The following is a 15,945-nucleotide window of genomic DNA, read 5'->3' as shown; positions in this document are numbered from 1 at the left end:
GTTACAAAAGTAAATTTTGAGGGAAAACCCATATTCGAGAAAGTCCTTTTCGTTTTAATGGTCACAAATGTTAATGTTGAAACAATTTTTTAGAACAATGTTCTTCAAATCTCTTAACAGAGACTTGTCAAGTTTTGTTAACAGATCGTGACAGAACAGAAGATGTTTGCTCTGTCAAGCAGTAAAACGAATAAATATTCTCAGGTAATTAGCTGCATTCCTCCGTTTACGGAGAAGAATGGTTATTGGCTTATTCTGGACAGTCACCAGTTTGTTTCTAACGACTGAAAAGTCAATGTTGTACGTTTTGGTAAGTTTTAAGTGGCGAGGTGACCTTTACACTATGACTTAATTAAAGGGTCACAAAAGTAAATTTTCAGGGAAAACCCATATTCTGGAAAGTCCTTTTCGTTTTGTATTGTATTCGGTAAAGCAAATGTATGAGATCGCCAGCATAAGAAAATTTGGACATCACACATAATCGAAGAAAGATTTCATCTGATTTTTCAATGAAAATCTAGCCAATTTACCATACTGATATATCAAGCATCTTACTTGCCGTAATTATAATTATCCTCTGTTTGCGCTTGTTGCATAACTCTCAAAGAAGATAACTCTGTTGTCCTAAAAGCTGTTTATGAATTCGAAAATTTGTGTTGATGATCTTTAAAAAGCCGAGTTTAGGATAGTTTAGAACAAATATTATGTTGACGTCCCGTTGCAACGACTGCTAAGTCTCTTCTGAAACATAACGGGGCGACGTTTTCGACCCAATTTCTTACTGGTATTTCTGCTGCGCGCGCAGTTGTCAACTGACGTTTCCGTCCTCTTGCTAAATCTCTCTGTTGTTAGATCGAAACCGACCTCACGAGCCAATCGGGCAGTATTCAAGACGTCGACACAGTTTTTCTCTGTAGGAACCTCCTTGCTGGTGAATAACATTAATATTCTTTTTTAAACTTAGGGAAATGTTTTACAATTTAGGTCTATAATTACGGTAAGATCTTCCGGAAGATGAACACTCTTTTAGCTGATAGATAGTAAAGAAAAAAAAGGTGGTGCAATCTTAATTTATTTTAAAAGAAAGAAGCTTCACCGAAGAATTCTTATTTGCGAAATGACACAGGTGATTAAAAAGGCTTTCAAGCAAAATTTGAAATTATTTTTATGAGTGGCTGTCACGATCTGACACCTGTCAATTAGGGAGAGCGTAGGAAAAAGTAAGGATGGGTTGATACCGTTTATCCTAATCGATACGATACCAGTACGATATTAACGTTTTTCTTCGATAACGATATCGATACCGCGATACTGTGAAGTAATTAAGTTAAATGGTAAGTCATGTGATTTGATTGACGAAATATAGGGTTATCTTACACTGTGGAATGGAATTAGGTTATTTAGCGGCTTGAAATCGTGACCAATGTCTTAACTTAAAAATACTGCGTAGCCTAGCCTAGCCCGGCCTCGCCTTTACTTCGTACCAAAAATAGAGGAGCTTTTGAAATTCTAAGACAGAGCCTGTGAAAAACATGACAAGTGGAGTGGCTCTAAGGTTCTGAGTCTTAAAATCAAAACTACTTTTCTTTGAAAGCGCTCTTATGAATTTTTTCATTTCTTTCGATCGCTAGTCTCAGACTTCCATCAGCACTATTTTGTCTTACCTTTTTGCTGTCGAGGTTATTAACTCCTTATTTGATTACCCTTACCAAATACAACTCAGACCTCTTTAGCTCTTTCGGCTATCACTTACAAAAAGTACCTTTCACAGGTAATTTACCACCCTTCGCTACCTTATGCCTTTCGCAGGTAATTTACCACCCTTGGCAGCCAAATGCATAAAACAAAGTTGACTATGATCTAATTTCAAGATATTTCGAACATTTCTCATTTCCTGGTATCTTAAACATACTAAGTTACGCTTCGAATATTTCGTAACGCCTACAAGCTAATTCGCTTTCTTCACCTTACTTTGCAGAGAGCTCGAAAGTAATTTAAAGAGTTCAAAGTCCTTGATACAATGAATGAATCAATGTTTTTGGTAACTTTTTCTTTTCTCTTTTCTCTCTCTTCTACATTTTTTTTTTCTAGGTTTTCAGCTTCATTTCCGTGACAGTCCCAGACTTTTCCCGCTGGAAACATTTACAGGACAATCAATTTCCAATTTAAAAACGCTCAGTACTAAAACAACTAAGAATCCTTTATATCTTTATGCTTTCTCTGAAAACAGTTCGCTGTGTACAGATTTCGTTTCAACCTTCCATACCTGATACATTAAAAAAAAAGCTAGCTATTATCTAACCAAGAACAATTGATGGTGCCACTTTTTTTTGACAATCTAAGATGTTGTGGATCGTTTTTCCTTTGCTGGTGCATATATTGATTTTTAAACATACCTTTCACCAGAGTGTGGTGAGGGTCGCACAATAGAGCGAGGCTCCAAATTAAGTGCGCCCAATATCCCACCCATCCCACCCCAGGGGAGGACATCCATCACGCAGTAATCTCGTGTGTGGGAAATTAACGTCTCCTACCCCAACCCTGCAGGAGACGGGACCTCCATTTATTCGTCCCTATCCAAGAAGACTAGAATATCAAACCATTTCTTGATGTTATAGAAAGGAAGCAAATTCTTCTCAATTATTTTAAGACCCTGAGTGTTGGTCCGGCCGGGGCTCGAACCCTCGACCTCCCGCACAACAGTCCAGCGGTCTATCCATTGAGCTAACCGGGAGGCGGTTACCTCCTTTTGAGGAAAAGTTATTTTCACTCAGAGTGGAGGGGAGCAGCTAAAAATTAGGATTAGAGATTGGCGCTAATAATATGACAGAAAATAAACGCCCGCACTCGCTGTGATCAACAGCTTTTCACCGAAGTGGAAGTGGCTAGTGGTGGACATTGATAGAATCACAAAGCGGCGAGGTAAATATCGATAATGATCAATCAATCAATCCTTTATTTAAACACGTGACATCTAGGAGTACAGAAGTTCTCGTTAAAACGTGTACGTGTAAAACGTATACGTGATGGTAATGATGCTTTTATATAGCGCACTTTTTATATGCTCTAATTCGCTTTACATTACTTTTCTGTGGACTTTAGCCAGACTACATTGGGCAGTTTACAACTTTTTGAGAGGAAATTTTGTAGGTCTCCCCAATTTTGGAATTGTTTAAAACAAGGCCAGACCACCACACCAGGAGCTACGTTCCCTACTCTTTGCGATAATAATACTTTTTCAACTCTGAACATTGAATTTGTAGTGTTCAGCCTGGTTCACTCAAATCCGGTTATCAGCTCGTCTTTTGGGTCACCTTTTATGGAAATGCTTAGCGCCAACTGTTGCGGAGCCGGAAAAGGCTCCAAATATCCAAGCGTTCAGAAATTATTGAAATTGAGAAAAACAATTATCCCATTCGCGCACGTTAGATACGAGACTGGTCTTGGCCACGTTGGCGCCACGCACCTCGTTGCTATTTACTTCTCGCATGCCCTATCGTACCGTATCCCACCTTTCGAGTGTGCTTCTTTAAATGTAAGGAAATATATATCCAGCCTGGCATTCAGTAGCTGTCCTTTTTGAGGATGAATTGCTCAAAGCACAGCTGTGATTATGGCTGGTATTTCAGACCAAAAGGGGTTTCCCGAGGAAAGATTTTTGAGTAGATTTGTGTTTCTGAAGAGATTTATTGCTGCTTTTCTATCTAGTCCCTTATCATTTAAGGTGTTACGCATACATTGCTTGAGTGCAACCGACAAATTCTACTAAGAATATTTTGGTGTGAAAGTTTTTGTTGATTGTTCTTCTTCGGATGGTTCATCGTCAATTTCGGCATCCTCACTGTTCATAACAGGTATGAGACTATGCCTCATGCTTTCTACAGTTCCATTTTTTCCATTCCCTTGATAGTATTTTTCTTTGTCCGGGTCGTCTCCCTCAATGAACTCCTCTAGAACTTCGGCTTGCTTCGGAAAATACTCGGTCGCTGTCGTGGACAATCGTTTATCGGTGTTTGTTCCCCAAGAGTTTCCGGCATAATAGCTTAGTTTATCGTTAAGATGACCTTGCGCGTGAGGATGTGTTTTTGTCGCAGATTTCAAGTATCCATTATTATATTTTATATAGCTCGAGTCATAAGAACCTCCTGGGTGGTTTACCGTTTCCTTTGGATTAATCTTGCCCCTATTCAAGGTATGTGATCTTTGGAAAATCGCTGGCTTCTTGTGAGCATAACTGAGCTGTTTAAGAAGATGTCCCTTCAAGATTGATGGGACTTTTGGTCTAAACCTGCTTTGATTTCCGTCTGATAGTGAAAAGGAAGGTTTCGGTTTACAATACTGTGGGTTAAACTGGCCTTTAAGCACGTTTTCCATGGTGTTATATCTGATTGCTGGCTTGTAACGCGCAACTATGTAGGTGTAACGTCGACCATTTTTTCTTCTTTCCGCCTTGCCGATTCCGAATTCTGTGCTGTTTTTCCAGATAACTTGCATAAAGTGTGCAGCTTGTGGTTCATAACCTCCTTTACCCCAGTTGTAAGTGCAAACCTCGTTGTACCTTTAAAGAAAAAGGTCGTGAAAATTAATCAACGTTCCTTCCTATTTCTTCTACGTATCATACTCTACGGTAAAAATTCACAAAGTTATCCTGAACATGAAGTTAAGAGTTTCTTTATCACTAACAGTATCAAGAAATTAAAGTAATTTTAAAATCGTTTGACTCTCTAAGCTTAGTTATACTTGACTGTGTAAAAGCCTCCATGAGACGCCTTGTGAATGGCGAATCCCCTTGGACATTTGCTCGATTCAAATACTGGCACCACGATGTGTTTATGGTTGCATTATCGATAAGAGGATAGCAGTACTTCTTTTAATGGCTGTGAATATATGAGCTAGAATCATATATGTGAACTACGGATTAAGAAATGAATTTAGTATGGTATGGTATATTATGGTATATTATGGTATATTATGGTATATTATGGTATGGCTCACCACCATAAGGATAGCTCCCATTTAAGTTGGCTTGTTAGCTCAATATCGCAGAAGTACAGGCCTGAATTTTTTTCAGGCCATACTTTCACCACTGCTTAAGAAGTGTTCGTTACTGCGAAGATCGCTTTCATAATCGGTACTTCTTTTACTCGTAAGACTCATCAACAGATCGGAATTTTCCCATTTTCGTTTGCACCTGTGCCATTTACAGAACACAAAAATAATTGTGGTATTTTCTTTCATGCCCGGGCACCTCTCAAAACAGTTATGACTAACTATCCAAATTCTGGTTCCGAAACCTACTTAATGGATCTGGCGCCGAGTTTTGAACATTAAACGGTAGCCGAGATGGCACGTAAGTGCAGTGAAATGGTAACCTTGCTGATTACAACTACAGAAGTCCTTGTCTCACTGAAAGACATTCCTTACTAACTGATTCACTGAGACGCTGGAATTCTTACCAATTTTTCACTGCGCCATACGCAGTCAGTCCACCTAAGACGCTTCCTCCTGACGCTAAATTCTCTCCTTCGTCTTCCTTGCGCAGGACAAGCACGTCTTCGTGCACCATTGGTTGTTTCTTTACTCCCCTTTGTAAAAGTTTCTTTGCAAATTGTTCAGCTTCCCTTAACATCTTTATGTTGATTCTCAGAGGTGGCGAGTTATGGATTGCTCGAAATCTGTTATGAGACTCCAGTGCTGACTTTAAAAATTCTCTTTCTGCGTGTAAAATGAAAGGCAAATGAGTTTTACATTGATGATACCCCCAACTTTGTTTTTCATATCTGTGTTCTCGGGAGGTTGAAAATGACAGTATTTCCTTAGCCTATGTAACCGTCCCTTCTGTCTCCTTGTAGCCAAGTGGGTGAGGCATGAGGGCGAGGGCGATGGTCTTGCAGAACTCTTCAAAGCAATTCCCTAGCATGACAAAAGAAAACGGAAAAGGCCGCTATACAGGCTAGATTTTACCTGTTTCTACTCCAAAAGACGGTTTTTCTTTATGATACCACGTGTCCTTAAATGAGAATGGCACCGTGGTATGTACTCGAGGTCGCACTGCGATTGGCAGAGCTTTTGGCTTCATGCCAAAGCGTGTTGGTGTATATGGCTGGCTCTTCTCGACGTTTGCTATTTCAAAGTGAATATCCACTGATGTGTAGTTAGGACTTATATTTCCAGTTCCTTCAATTTTCATGTTTCCATAACTCAGTGATGCTGCGGACATAGATTTTCCAAAAAATATGTATTAATTTTTTTAGTGAAAAGGAAAACCTCATAAATATTTTCTTTTCCACGCACATAAACAGACGCTTACTAATAATACGCTTGTATTATTACTAATAATTACTCAATAATACGCGTACTACTTATCGTAGTAAGCGTATGTTCATGTGCGTGGAAAGTAAATATTTATGAGGTTTTCCTTTTCAATATAATGATGAGTCATATTTTCTTAGCTTCGGCAATCAGAACTTCGCAAAGATGTGTTAATTTTCTTCAGGGAAGAGCTACTGCATTCTGTGCAGAAACAACTATTATAACATAACCAAAGTAAAGCGCGCGCTCTGATTGGTCAGTTTAGCATCCCCCATTTGCCCATGGGTGTACGCTGCTCACGTGAGCAAATGCAAAGACTATTTTTTCCGCGCGCGCTTGTTTTTTCTGGTCGCGTAAGATTTGTTAAATAAAAGGGAACTCTTTAGCTACAATGTATCAATGTTATGTTATAAAACAAATGGTAAACACCACAGCGTACACTATTGAGTTATGGGTGCACTTGGGAGGTTTGCTAAGCACTCAAGAAGCTAGAGTCGCTCTCGGCTATCGCCTCGAGCGACTCTTACGCTTCTTTCGTGCTTAGCAACCTCCCGCGTGCATCTATAACTCAGTAGTGTACGCTGTGGTGTTTACCATTTGTTAATTATACTTTTGGCTCGATCTTATGAGATAGAAAAGTAAAGTGAAGGCAATTCATGGCCAATTGGTAAGTTTTGCTCTAATTTTTTCAATAATCGTATTGGCATGCGATTATACGGAAGTGACATATAATTTTTTTTGTTTTCATCTCTTATCCGGAAAGGAGGCCCCTGGCATGACAGATAGACAGAAGTGTAATGGGCCATGCAATGATTTTTGGCTGCTTTCTAGTTTCTAGAAGTAGGAAACTTCAGGTGGAAAGATCATTCGCTAGTCCCCTTTCTACAAGGATCAATATGAAAACAAAGTAGCAAGCTCTTTAACGGGTCAGCATAACAGTATAACTAAAGATGAACGTACTGATGTCAGTTACGTTACATCGCTTCGATCTACTCTCACCTTCCACGCCTGATCTTGTAAAGACGAAAAGCACCCATAAAGTCAGTATCATTGTTCGATGGTGTCCCCTCTTGGAAGAAAGACAGGAAGACATCGAAGTTTTGATGGAGTTTGGGTTTTTTCTAGATTTGAGCGAATACTGCAGTTAGTTTTCCCATCAAAGAAAGCCATGCCGTACCAAGTTTAATTAGAAGTTGGGTAGCAGTCTCAGTTAAAGTAATGTCTCACGGAGTGGCTTTTACGAAAAAGAACATTTTAAAGTGTCCGGCCGCCTCTCCAATAAGCCGGTCTATTCGACAAGCGGCCTGTCTCGAAGTCCTTAATATTTTAATCCCCCCTCAAGGGCTCACTCAAGATTTTCATGGTATGTCTCTTTGGAATTCCGTAAGTCGTGGGTACTATATAGGTTGTCTGGTCTTTTAGAGACCCCGATTTATACTCTGAAACTAGTGGTTTTACTGGATCCTGAGCATAACTTCAACGAAATAATCTCTTTTGTAGTCTAAACGTCTGACATTTTTTGCAGACAAGCATTTAGTTTGGACTGGTGGTCATATTTGATGTTAAGGTGTTTGAACAGGTGTTTACGGCGACGGTAGCTAACTGTACGGAACTCCGACGGTGAAGCGGCTGTGAACTTTAAACAAACGTACGTTAAGTGACGAAGCAAAATAATTCAAATAAAACTCGTAGAGAAGTTATTGTGTGGTGGTTGGAAAAACTTCATAAGGAAACCGCTTGGATGGAATCTTGCTCGCCTCTACAACCTGTTGCACACCAGCTTTGTAAATATGACAACATGCAAAATCTTTAGTAGCTACAGATAACCCGTAGTGAATAAACATATGATTGAAGAGAAGCTTCTATTCTTTCTTTTAATTCAAAGGAAGGATTCTTAAATTTCTTTTTAAGAATGAAATATATGTTGACATTTCAGAAATACTTTTAACAGAAAAATTCTTTCAAATTAACTCTTGGGCATGTCTGGATAGCATGGTTGTTGCTTACAATTTTGATAAACCAAAATAAACTTTTTTAGTCTGCAGCTAGCGCTTAGAAGGGTTTGGAAAAAAAGTGTGTTTTAATCTAACCAAAAATAAGTTTTGATATTCCTGTAGGTGTTCAGCGAAAACCGGTAACAGAAAGCTCCTTTAATAAATTGGTTTAGAACAGGTTTCCCAAGAGGGGTCAAGCACCTGAATCAGAAATTTGCAAAAACTTATCGAGTCCGTGATTAAAACATTTCGAAAATATCGCCAATACCATTGAGAAAATGAAAAAATTTCCTTTCGATCTAATTACATGTTAAGCCCATTATTTGTGTGCATTGGGTTATTGACTTTGTAAGCCGGTGGAATTGGCCACATTCATGATAATCAAAACGTCCCATTGAATTGAATTGATTATTTGATCGACGCGTTGATGGACGTCTCCCTTTAAACTGGGGAAACCATAGTTTTAGCTAAAGAAAGCGTAAGATTATTGCTGCTTCAGATATACAATTTCTTTCTTACCTTTCTTAGTGAGTTCGATTCACCGTGGCCCTCGTTGAAAACCACTCACACTTCCCACAATTCATCAGTGATGGCAGGAATAAATTGTTTCCGGGTCAAATTTGTCTCCTAGTTATTGATTCAATTGACCTCTCATTTGCTACCCCGCTTTTCATGGTTACAAAGGTTATGCGCGGTCGTATTAACATAATCGCACTTTCTTGACCCCTTACCAACATTGTATTTTTTTGCATTTCCTGTCTTAAGTCTTTGTGAATTAGTATTGAATCTGTATAAGTTGATCTTTCTCTTATCTGCACTAAAAGTATGACATGATAATTTTTTCTTATCAACTAAGTAGATGATATAAATTGGTCACTTTTGACGGCGTCAGTCCTAAAGCTCCGTTTGGAGCGTTTGCTGTTCGTCATTCACTTTGACGAAAGGCTAGCTCTGAAAACGTCAGCTATAGAAACTGATATCTCCACGGCGGCCAACATACATTATCAACTTTAGTTGATAAAACATTGTTATCTTATGATACACCCCACTGACGCAGCGGCACAGTTTCCTCAGAAACTTATCATCTTTATTCATTTAATACAGGACATATTTATCTACAATTTAATCCACACATGCAGCTATAATCTTAGACAAGTAAATGAGAAATCATATCAATAAATAAGTAATACGTAGGTTTTCATAGGATCCTTTGGAGAGAGAGTTGAAAGTTTCTGCCATATGGGTTTGGAATCAAATTTACCTCTTGGCGAAATTTTTGCTCTTGAACACTCTGACTAGCAACATATTGATTTAAGAGATCACTGACGTACACTTTGCATGTTTTCACTCATAACCAGCTTGCCATGTGATCATTCCTGCTCTAGTATGGTCACAGAAGTTATTAAATTGCCTTCATCAGTACGAGTTTGCTTTTAATGTTCAGCCGGCTTTTTTAAGACGTTTTTCTGTCTTCTTAATTGTAGACTTCTTTGCATCAACGACTATGTGACCTTTAACCTTAGGTGACTTATATGTCCTCTTCCAGTCATCATCATCGCCTGTAATCGAGACATTATCCTCGTCGTCCATATCGTCGTCGAGGGTAGCGTCTGCTACATTGACACGAGGTGACAAACTGTACAGTTTCTTTTCATCGGGTTGTACCCTCGTAAAGTCACTCTCATCTTGCGAATCTATAGTTTTCTCCCATGGACCCAGAGGGTAGAACGTTACGCTTGTTAAGGGGTCTGCATTGTTTTGGAAATTACTAAAGGACTGAGGGTCAGGAGGTGGTTCATTGAATTGTTGTGCAACTCCCTTCTGAAAAAATGTACTTGGATATCCTGTGGACATTAAACCTTTGTCCTTATCCGCATCGCAATATGAAGGCAGGAATGAGCCGCTGTCTACGTTACTGTGCATTTCATATGCATTCATAACACCAGGTCTGTAACGTGCCACGATGAAAGTGCAAGGTAGGCCACGGCGAGTTCCAAAAGCTCTTCCTATTCCCATGTGATTGGTTCCTTTCCATATTAATTGCATGAAATTCTTCGCTTCGGGTTGAATGGCGTTCTTGCTCCAGTTAAAATAACACACTTGGCTATACCTGTGGTTGGTTATTTTTTAAAACGTTTAAGTACGATTGATGATTCTTGTTTGAATTAAAAGTCTGCCGTCCATTTGAAAAATGTCAATATTTAATCTGAAAAGGCCGAGAAAATGAAATTATTTTGACGACCTATTACAAAACAAAAGAAGTTAAAAGTTCTCTTGAACTTCTAAGCAGGTGATAAATTATGTTTTTAGATTCCATCAAGAAATCTTTAAGAAATCAAAAAAAGGTTTTTCAGCCGGTTTACTTGTTTACAGTTATGCATGTACAATGAAATGCAGGCTCTCACCATCTATGTATCGCTCCAGTAGATGTCAGCCCTCCCCACTCACTGCACCCTCTTGCCACATTATCACCTTCATCCTCCTTCCGAAGGTTACGGTTTATTTCATGATATGCCACACCCACTTTAGCCAGTCGTTTGGCAAACTTTTCAGCCTCCGCGGACAGCTCCCGGCTAAGTTGCAGAGGAGGAGCATTGTGCAAAGCTCGATACCTGTTGTGGGCTGCAAGGGCGTCTCGCTTAAAATACTCGTCTGCGAAATATAGTTCAACGGAAGTTTCATCTTACAATGGTGATTAATTTTGAACGCAAATCAAATATAATTTAATCATAAAATAGTTATGTTTCGTATTGGAGATGCGAATTATTTTTATCATGGAACTATCATTTATAGAGTTTCAAAATATTGCGAAAAGGGATTTAAAGGCAATTATAATTAAACAATCTGCTATAACATCCACAGATGTACTCCTGTCAAGATACTAGAGGTCTATATAATTACCAAATTACTAGTCCAACTGTGAAGACGCTTACCTGTCTCATTGCCATAAAAAGGCGACCCAAAGTCATCCACTGGCATGTACCGCTGGTTTGAAGCTGAGGTCATCGGTTTACCTTGAAACTGACCATCCCTTTCTCCTTCATCTCGGTCTTTGCTTACGCTACCACTATCATCGCTGAAAATTTGCAAATCTTCGACATTTTTTTCTTCAGAATTTTCTTCAGGAAATGGCGGAAGGTTTTCTTGCCTGTCACCAATTATAGTTGTGAATATAGAGTTGGTTTCTTCACTGCCATGATTTTCTTTTGCGTTGTATTCTTGGTAACCAGTAGTATTTTTACCAGGGCCTTCTGCTTTGCTAGTTTCATTAGAACCCAGTTCAGTCTCAAAGAAAACGTCTGTTTGTTTCTGTTCTATGCTCTGGAGTTGATTTCCACTTTTATTAGGTGTTTGTTTGTGAAAATAAGTTGAATCAGGATGCTTCAAACTTACGTTATGAGGAAGAAAATTGTCTGTAATTACCACTGTTTCATTCCCAAATGTTTCCTTTTGACTTTCACTTTGACTTGACGTTTTACTTTGGTTTTGTTTCAAGAGATTTGCCACTTTATTATTTTCTTGTTTATGGAAATTCCCATTTGAAGGGATGTGATTTTGGATATTTTTGGGACTCATTGATGAACTAACATCCTTGTCGTTTCGAAGTGTCGTCTTGTTATGCAAAGCCAACATATTCAAAGACGTTTTAGTCTCATGCACTCCTTGAAGTTTTTGAGGAGTATAAGCTTTCTGATGAAAGGGAGCAGCCCTGTTCCTTAAAATGTTGCTTGTCTTTCCTTTGGTATGTTTTGAAATAGTGAGAAATTTTTTGTTTCCTTTAGTGAATATTAAAGGCGCTCCCATTACGATTATTTCTTCGTCTAAAGGCGTCTTCTCTCTTAAAGCTGATGTGTCCTTCAATTGCTTTGCGAGAATGAATCCTTTGTTGCTATAGTTCGTTAGAGGACTGTGTTTATTTGCTTTTCCACTGAAGTTGCTTGCGCTTGCCACAACACGACCTTTCGGTGAGTGGAACAACCCTTTTAACTGAGTGTTGAGTGCAAGAGGTGGTCCCACCATTTCAAATACTTTATTGGTATTAGTGGTATTATTATCGTTTCTTCCTCTTTGGTGTACAAGGGGGTGTTGAGCTATATATCCATTTTGCAAGCCGCCATTAACTCCTTGCTTCACTTTGTAGAGGGGCAATGAATTCCTGGCTGGAGGATGATGCAGCTGTTTGTTAGGAGCGTTTGACGTCTGTGAAATTATCCTGTGCTTAACAGGCAATATAAAAGCAGAACTCAGTGAAACTGAATTGCCATTAAACGTTCGTAGAAAATGCGGTATTGTCATTCTTTGTTTTTTCGATTGCGACTTCGTGGTAAATTTATCCATCTTGTCAAAATCTGTCAGAGATGATCGAGAGACCGTAGCTGAGGAGATGAATGAGACAATGCCATGGTGATTAATAATTATGCAGCACGGGTAGTGCATGAATGTCGGGTGAAAGTGAACGAAGCGAAATAACGTCGAAAGTTTATTTTAGTGAGAGGCATCTTTAGGTGAATCATCAACCATTTCATCAATCGGTTTTCTTGTTCAAACTTTCAATGCTTATTGTAAGATTATTCATTTAATCTTATAACTATTCGTCTTTCATTTGGTAAAAAGATATTTTAACCGTGAGTTAGGAAATGGTTGAAAAGAGACAAGATAAAAGTAAAACCTATATTTATAGGAAAAAAAAAATGAAAACTGCTTCATCCCTCAACCAATAATCTGGTTCGTAATTTCCTTCTATCTTCTTCGAATTTTCTTTCAAACTCGCGAGGATACTTTGTTGTGATATGAGAATAGCACCATCTTGCGAGTAACATTGTTTAAGTATATCTAGATCTTTAATAGTTTCAAACGAGAGGTCATCCTGCTTACCTGTTGTAGCAGAATTTGTGATACCCAGCGTAACCACAGCACAGTGCAAAATAAATGTCCACATGCTTAGGTGGAAGGTGGATTCTCCTTCCCTAATCCAGATTCTCACTAGAACCTTCATCCACTGACTCCTACTTTACGTAGAAAATAGTTTAAAATTAATTTGTTACAATAAACTACAGTTCCTCGTTTTCATGATATTCGCTGTAGTAATAAAGATCAGTCAACCGCTCATGAATGACAGCTTTTACGCTTTCACGTAATAACAAACGCCAAAACTTCAAAATGCAGTGTTCTGATCCTCTCAGTTTCCCTAGTATTGGAATAGGAAAAAAGTACAATTTATTTTGAGTACACGCGTGCTTTAAACGTGTACTTTAAAGTTTGGAGAAATATCAATGCCACCAAGTCCTCTCCGAAATCTAAACACATTTTCTATTTGAGTCAAGATTACGGAAGAAGGAAGTGTTTGTAAATAGTATCAAATGGATAATGAATTAAAGATGTCACTTTGGTTTACTCGAAAGTAAAAGTCGACTTACCTTCATATAAACAATGTCTATGGCATGTTTATTACGGGAACACCATTTTGACGGCACCAATTAACCACTGAACGCATGTTAACGGGACAGAGTTCTCGGTGAGTTGGTAATTACTATGAGGTCATGTTTGGCCTTTTTTTTTTTTCTGACAGTCTTAAAGTTGCCTGGTAATCACGCCCCTTCCGACATTGTGCCACCAATGCTAGCAGGTGCAGGTATTCAAAAGTGAAAATTTAATCTTCTTCATTTCTGGTCTCAACTTTATATCTTAGACTGGCCACCTTGAAGACTGAATGAAGTCGAGTTTCACTTCACTGAGCCTGTCACAAACATTGAGGTTATGGGCTCATGATAATTAATTTTATGATTTACAAGAAAGGAGAAACACATGCTATTTACCAACCGGGATCTCTGTATTGGAAAAAACCTGTGTGCTCGAGGTCTTGGATACGGCCCGAGGCCGTAGGCCGCTTTTCGTATGTGCTGTAAACGAATCACGATGGATTGCTTAGCTCGCTTTTGAATACCAATGTCCGTGCAAGAAAGAATTTAATAATAATCTTTGTATAACATTTGTAAGGCAAAAAATTCATCCGTGGTCCTAGTAATCTGTTCTGCATATTTTATCATCTCTTCATTTGTTTCAACGATCAGCATCGCTCTACAGTGCAAATACAACATAAAACTGACGGTTGTCTCACTCAGTAGGCTTTTTTGAGCCATAGAGCGAAAAAAAAGCTTTTCGAATTTCCTTAGGTGAACCGCGAGTTTAGAACTTTGAGTAAACTTTTCGCTGTAGAGCTTGTGAATACTGCCAGAGAAAATCATTGCTTGGTAGCTTTCGCTCGAGTTCACAGAATTTGTTATTCTGACGAGTACTTGACACTCTCAATGTTCAGCGCCACCTTCAGTTGTGGATAAATTAGAAGAGGATCTGAACGCTCATGAAAATTATCCAAATTTGCAAGAAAACGAATTCTCACAATTCGAGGGCAATTTAAGAATATCATTTGGAGCTACGAAATTTGTTCTTTGAGCTTAATTTAGTTAATCGCTTTCACCATACTTTCAATACTAAAAGGACTAAAATATACATATGAACAAGACACAGAAGAGAACGGAGGACAAGGGTGTGGGACACGCAACAGAGCGAGGCTCCAAATTAAGTGTGCCCTTACGAGAAATAAACAAATACTAACTATGTAAACAATAGACAGTGTAAAAAGTATATAAAAAAGTATATAAAATAATAAAAGAAAAAACGAAAACGATAGGAATAAATCCCTCATGCGGCCGATAGAAAGTCCTAATAGCAGCAGTTACCAACTAATAGAAGATCACGTGACCTACTGCATTTGCAGCAGATCGACTTCCAGGTATTGAAGTTAGTGACGTCATAGTTTGTACGAAAAGCAGCCGAATAGCGTTGGAGTACGTGAGATTTAAACTGATTGAAAGAACTAATAATACGAGTGGATACAGGTAAGGTATTCCAGAGTTTAGCGACACGATTAAAGTTACTAAATTGAAAAAGCTTTGTACGGCACTTAGGGATTAGTACGTCTTGATCAGAGCTATGACGAGTTAGACGGGTGCCTTTGGGCCTGACATAATCAGCTATGGGTAAGGTGTAGTGGCGAGCGCGACACTTGAAATAGAAAATTAAGTCTTTCACTTCGTGCCAGCTTAAGGCAACGAGGCTGAGATTTAAAGCAATACGTAAGAGCTGCACATCACTATTGTTTGACCTGTTACAATAACCAACAAAAAGTCAAAAGTAAGACTTTTAAAGTTTTTTCTTGCTACTCGTAGCTCTTCACCGAGGCGTTTTCTTAACATTACCCGCCCAGTAACAAATAAGCTTCAACGACTAAGCTGATAAGAAGCAATGATCTTTCACGGCAATGAAAATTTTTTCTTGGAGCTGGCAGCACAGTCAATGGAAGCATCAAATAATCCTTTTTTGAAATTAGTTTTAAGGCTCTTTGGGTCTTTTGAGCTTCCATAGGCTTGTATCAAGCAACAACGTATACACAATTCTTTTTCCCATTTTTTGTCACGGCAACACCAACGCCGAGTTGTTTAGAAGCACCTCACACAAGCTGTGTGAAATGAGCTGCTTTTTTGGACATCGGGTCAGGATCTTGGAGGTTATATTTACACGCCTCTCTGTGCCTACAAGTAGAATAAGAGAGGGAATGAATTTAAAATCGAGTTGCTTT

General features: G+C 38.7%; 2 protein-coding genes across 4 annotated transcripts; both read right to left on the bottom strand.

Annotated features, from left to right (window-relative positions):
* Window positions 1-2,939: 2,939 nt before the first annotated feature.
* Window positions 2,940-8,947, bottom strand: LOC111330993 (uncharacterized). Of its 2 annotated transcripts, XM_022936012.2 has the most exons (5): window positions 8,826-8,947; window positions 7,312-7,433; window positions 5,965-6,210; window positions 5,457-5,715; window positions 2,940-4,558 (listed from the first exon to the last, which is right to left on the bottom strand). In XM_022936012.2, the coding sequence occupies exons 2-5, from the start codon at window positions 7,403-7,405 to the stop codon at window positions 3,766-3,768; spliced, it is 1,392 nt and encodes a 463-aa protein (XP_022791747.2). In that variant the 5' UTR covers window positions 7,406-7,433; window positions 8,826-8,947; the 3' UTR covers window positions 2,940-3,765. The 2 variants fall into 2 exon arrangements, with proteins under 2 accessions (XP_022791747.2, XP_022791748.2); XM_022936013.2 differs by lacking the exon at window positions 8,826-8,947 and having other exon boundaries at window positions 7,312-7,812.
* Window positions 8,948-9,371: 424 nt separating this feature from the next.
* On the bottom strand, window positions 9,372-13,876 carry LOC111330987 (uncharacterized). 2 transcript variants are annotated; one of them, XM_022936001.2, is made up of 5 exons: window positions 13,724-13,876; window positions 13,182-13,315; window positions 11,240-12,682; window positions 10,712-10,958; window positions 9,372-10,416 (listed from the first exon to the last, which is right to left on the bottom strand). In XM_022936001.2, the coding sequence occupies exons 2-5, from the start codon at window positions 13,300-13,302 to the stop codon at window positions 9,747-9,749; spliced, it is 2,481 nt and encodes an 826-aa protein (XP_022791736.2). In that variant the 5' UTR covers window positions 13,303-13,315; window positions 13,724-13,876; the 3' UTR covers window positions 9,372-9,746. The 2 variants fall into 2 exon arrangements, with proteins under 2 accessions (XP_022791736.2, XP_022791737.2); XM_022936002.2 differs by having other exon boundaries at window positions 13,182-13,312; window positions 13,724-13,858.
* Between the last annotated feature and the right edge of the window lie 2,069 nt (window positions 13,877-15,945).

This window comes from Stylophora pistillata, chromosome 3, assembly GCF_964205215.1.
Source record: "Stylophora pistillata chromosome 3, jaStyPist1.2, whole genome shotgun sequence".
Classification (NCBI taxonomy): domain Eukaryota; kingdom Metazoa; phylum Cnidaria; class Anthozoa; order Scleractinia; family Pocilloporidae; genus Stylophora; species Stylophora pistillata.
The sequence above is the reverse complement of the archived record's forward strand: the minus strand, read 5'-3'. Positions and strand labels throughout refer to the sequence as shown.

Excerpts from the sequence above, each read along its gene's own strand:
- LOC111330993 (XM_022936012.2), bottom strand. The coding sequence starts at position 7,405 with ATGTCTTCCTGTCTTTCTTCCAAGAGGGGACACCATCGAACAATGATA. Across the intron at positions 6,211-7,311 it reads TACAAGATCAGGCGTGGAAG|CATCACTGAGTTATGGAAAC; the intron begins GTGAGAGTAGAT and ends CTATGTCCGCAG. Across the intron at positions 5,716-5,964 it reads GTCTTTTGGAGTAGAAACAG|AAAGAGAATTTTTAAAGTCA; the intron begins GTAAAATCTAGC and ends TTTTACACGCAG.
- LOC111330987 (XM_022936001.2), bottom strand. The coding sequence starts at position 13,302 with ATGAAGGTTCTAGTGAGAATCTGGATTAGGGAAGGAGAATCCACCTTC. Across the intron at positions 12,683-13,181 it reads CACAAATTCTGCTACAACAG|CTACGGTCTCTCGATCATCT; the intron begins GTAAGCAGGATG and ends TCATCTCCTCAG. Across the intron at positions 10,417-10,711 it reads ACTGGAGCGATACATAGATG|GTATAGCCAAGTGTGTTATT; the intron begins GTGAGAGCCTGC and ends AACCAACCACAG.